Below are 4,561 nucleotides of genomic sequence, written 5' to 3'. Positions count from 1 at the left end.
TTCTTGAGAAGAAGTCGAAAATGTGAAAAGTTTACGGACGGACGGACGGGCGACGGACAAAATGTGATCAGAAAAGCTCACTTGAGCCTTCGGCTCAGGTGAGCTAAAAATTAGCTTAAAGCTTTTAGCTGATCAAGACTCTACATGTAGAAAAATTGAAATCTTCATCAATAAAATGTGATCATACATGTACCTGATGTACTAGATGAATCTGTCATCCTTTTTTTCTTCTGAGGACAGTCAAGCACAGAATCTAAGAAATTTCATTATGTTTAAAGTTGCTCAAAAATGAAAGAAGTATTTATGATTTTTCAGAAAAGTAATGCATGTCTCTTGGAAAATGAAAATGCATATATATAATGCAACTACATTTAGATGAATAAAATTCAAGGCTATATAAAAAATATAAAAAGTGTATATCATCTTTTTACATTGTTTCTTGTTTGATTCTTATTTCATTTATTCAATTGATTTCTAAAAAATTCTTTTTGTAAAACTTTGAATGATTTCTATACTACCAAACAAAATTTAGATCACAATAAAGAACTTACCATCAGCAGATGAGGAGGGGAGAGTACACATACTCTGCTGGGCAGGTTTATACTTTTCCTGAGTTCTGGGAGCTTCTGCTGAAATAAAATTAAACATTTTCACAGAAATATTTGCATTTCAAAGACAGTGCATAGAATTTCATCATGCAACTACCCCTTGCATTGACTAATAAAGGTAACATCATAAACCAAAGCTTTATCGGGTCAATGTCCTAATAAATCCTTGTGCACATATTCCTACATTCTAAAGGCATTGTGACGTCACTTTTATTGCAATGTTTGTGCAGTGGTGTCATAGTTTCCTCTGCAGAGATATGTCTGAATCAGGTTGAAAATAGTCCAAGGGGATAAAAACACACAACTCATTAGATAAAAATCATAGCCAACTACAAATCATGGGAGATCCTATATGTAAATTTTAGATTTACCAAGTTTAAATGTGTATTAATGCATTTGTTTTGTTCATATTATTTCACACTTGTCAACAACAAAAAGTCATGAAACTGCAGTATACCATGAGATGAAGCTCCTGGGAATTCAATACATTTACTTGAACTTCCACATTCACTGGTGTCAAAACCACCTTCTATCCCAACCACCATGCTATCATCCAGGATAGAAATGATCTACAATAAAGTTAATGAGCGATGACAAAATATCACTTATAAGGTATCTATCATGTACACATTCATTAATTCAAACAATATTTACAGGTAATATCTAGAACAGAATATGTAAAAATTGTACACTTAATCAATTCACTGATGTATTATGAAGCCATGGACCTATATGCTAACATTATTATAATTTAGGTCTCTGATGTAGCAAATTAACTAAAGTGAGGAACTATTTATTTTCTAAATTTCATTTAAGGAATGAAACTTATTTCAACTTATGTTATCTGATATAACATAACTTGGGGCAGTTTATGCTTTATAAACTGCTTCACGGTCCCTGCCCTCCTGGGACCTGAGGGGTGGGGTTATGTTATATCGGATAACAAAAGTTGAAATAAGCTTCATTCCTTAAAATTTAATTTCAGTGTAGACAATGAAACAATATTTCCTCCAGAACAAAGCTTCAAATTGAGCATTATTTTAATAGTAACGTCAAGCGGAGTAATACGTTTTTGACGTAACTCATTGTGACGTAGACGAGTTATGTTATACAAAATATATGTTCCTCTGAATGATTCAGCCATGAAATTGCTTGATACAAGTGAAATTAAATTATTTAAAGTTAAACAGTTTAATAATTCAATTAACAACATTTTTTTTTGTTATATCTCAATAAGCATTGGTAAATTTTTATAAAAGAATTACATTTTATACCTTATCTTCACATGGCTTCAGGTTTGCTGGTGGTGGACCTCCCCCAGTTTTCTTCTGGTCTCTTCTCCTCTCTGCCTCTCTTTTTTTTGTTTTGCTCTGGATGTCTATCCACTTTTTCTTGATACTTTTAACATCTCTCTTTGTAACACTGCAGGCATTTACACTGAAACATAAGAAAGAAGATTGTACCAGACCTGGCCTGGCTATGTGTACAACACTTGACTTACCTCAATTTGCATGATCCGATGATTCATGCAGTGATAAGCTTATAGGTGATACAAGATCTTAATCCTTGGGGTCGTCATAAATGCCAAAAAAATGCATGGATTTCAGTCCACATTCAGTTTTGCAATACTTCTATTAAAGCGCGATCTTAACTTGACGCAAACGCCAAACCACCATTTTGTGTGAAGGGAGATTCCCCGATTCTATTGGTCGATATATTTATCCTAAAATTATAACTTACAAAATAATTACGGATGGCTATAGTAGAAAACGACGGCTTATCTTTAAAAACCATATCATTGCAGCCTTAACAGAGTGAATTAAATTTAATGTCATATTATCTCGAGAAAATAATCATATGTCAGTATGATGATGTTTAATGCAATTTTATAAATATTTTTTCTTTACCCCCCCCCCCCCCCCCTAAAAAAAACTAAATATTCATGAAGGGTTTTATGGGAAAAAAATACAAGGGGATAGGTCATTTAAAAAACATTTTTTAGGGAAAAACACAAATTTCTTTTTATTTTTATAGGATGATATGGTACATTTTTCTCTTCAACATCAATTTCTAAATATTGACATATACATGACGTACCTCTCCAAGACTTCCTCCCATGCTTGGGCTTTTTTCTCAATCGTTAAAAAGGGAGAAAATTTTCCCTTTATGGTGTCAATTCTATCTGTGACACAGTCAACGAGGGCGTTGATCTCCTCCTGTCTCCAATTTTCTTTCCTGGACATTTCGGAAATAAATCGTCTGCGCGTCATCGCGTCTTGGTTCGCGCGGTATCCAAGTTAGTTTTCTTACCTTTAAGCGCTAGAGAGTTCCTTTACGACTTGCGAGGAAAGCTACGACTTAGGAGTTACGACATGCGATTACGACGCGTTTCGTAAAACGGTCCTACGATTTGTCGTAAGATCGGAAAATTTAGGACTTACGACTTACGATTTACGACTTTTTGTAAAACGGGCCCCAGATATTTTGAAGGACCGCCTCAAAATACAGGTACATTTACTATAGGACTATATAGAAAAATGCCAAATTTTTGCACTTTTAAGCAAATTATACAAATGCTACAATAGACATTTGATTCAAACTATAATATTTTATATGTAATACTATATTATACAATATATGTAAGAATCACAAAATTTTACCGCCTTGTTAACAGAGGGTGCATCTCAAAATAAAAAAAAAATAGCAAATTTTACTATTTTTATAGAGTACGTACTACAAAATTTGACGTAAACAATTGATTCACAAGAAAACATAATAAAAATATTGGAGGTATTCTAAAATTTCTATGTTTTAAATTTCAAGAGCGTATGTTTATTACTTTTTATTTAATAATATTTTTATTACCCCTCTCTTTAAGAGCTACAGATTAACATAACGTCAAAAGGACTTCTTTGTGGTTGAGGCACTCCAAATTAATGCAGGGTTTGCTTTGACCATTTTCACTTATATAGACAAGCCTTATAAGTTTTTTTGTACCCACAAGTTAACAAATGTACAGATGTAGAGGCTGATGGATCTTCCATCTCCAAATAATCTCCCAATAATGTACCAGTTTTGAGAGTATACATTAACAAAATAAAGACGAACAGTCACTGAGACGTTCTACTTTCCCACTTAAACGGCGAGCGAACGATGACCCAATGGTAAGCGAACTCTGAACGAACACAAAGCAAACGTTGAATGAACGATGTGTGGACGCTGAATGAAAATTGGTGAACCGTTCGAATTTGTGAAGGGTTACCGGTGACCGAACACAGAACACGAACAAAGTGCAAACTCGGGCGCAATGTAAACGGAGGATGAGCGTAAGATGAAGGATTTATTCGGAATGTCAGTTAACTTCTCCTTGCAATGAAACCATTCTTTTGTATTCTAATGGTAGGTGCTAATAAATAAACGAATAATAACGCAGCACAGTTAAGGTTAAAGTAAGGAAGCGGGGCCTAATATTTAGGGACACGTTTCCTATGACGTCACACATTATATAAGGTCTTCAAATACAACAAAATGAAAATATTTGCTATTTCAGATAGCTGGATAGCTTTATACTACATAAATCTTACTATAGCATGCAGATTTGTCGTTTGTTAAATCTCATACAACACACAGTATATAAATGATACATCGATCTCAATGCAATTGTCAATGTGACGTCATCTCGCAAAAATGAAGCAGTTTTTACACAGTGAGAGGCTGATCATGTCACATTTTGTCGAATGAAAAATGTATTTTGTTCTCAAATAAAATATTAATTCCAATAGAATAAAAGTCCACTAACTTGGATGCGATGTCTATTTTAGTATAGATAGTTTTCAATAGGCCAGAATTTAGCGAGAGTTATTTCCCGTTGGCCGCCATACTGGAGGTCCAAACGCTCATATTCCTTCATTGTTCAACCAATTTAAAAACATTATATTTGCTATTTTGAGTTT

The 4,561-nt window shown here is 33.8% G+C and overlaps 1 protein-coding gene across 1 annotated transcript; it reads right to left on the bottom strand.

Moving 5' to 3' along the window:
* Window positions 1–1,876: 1,876 nt before the first annotated feature.
* Window positions 1,877–2,878, bottom strand: LOC134260401 (nuclear apoptosis-inducing factor 1-like). Its single transcript, XM_062742960.1, has 2 exons — window positions 2,706–2,878; window positions 1,877–2,045 (listed from the first exon to the last, which is right to left on the bottom strand). Exons 1-2 carry the CDS (start codon window positions 2,876–2,878, stop codon window positions 1,877–1,879), a joined length of 342 nt encoding a protein of 113 aa, XP_062598944.1.
* Between the last annotated feature and the right edge of the window lie 1,683 nt (window positions 2,879–4,561).

The sequence above is a fragment of the Saccostrea cucullata genome, unplaced genomic scaffold (genome assembly GCF_032062105.1).
Source record: "Saccostrea cucullata isolate Sc308-1 unplaced genomic scaffold, CSIRO_AGI_Scuc_v1 ctg449, whole genome shotgun sequence".
Lineage (NCBI taxonomy): Eukaryota > Metazoa > Mollusca > Bivalvia > Ostreida > Ostreidae > Saccostrea > Saccostrea cuccullata.
Note: the sequence above shows the minus strand (reverse complement) of the source record. Positions and strands in the feature narration are given on the sequence as shown.

What these genes read in the sequence shown, in the direction of transcription:
- LOC134260401 (XM_062742960.1), bottom strand. Translation starts at nt 2,878, where the DNA reads ATGACGCGCAGACGATTTATTTCCGAAATGTCCAGGAAAGAAAATTGG. An exon ending in TGGGAGGAAGTCTTGGAGAG is followed by an intron (nt 2,046 to 2,705) that starts GTACGTCATGTA and finishes CTTATGTTTCAG; the next exon opens with TGTAAATGCCTGCAGTGTTA.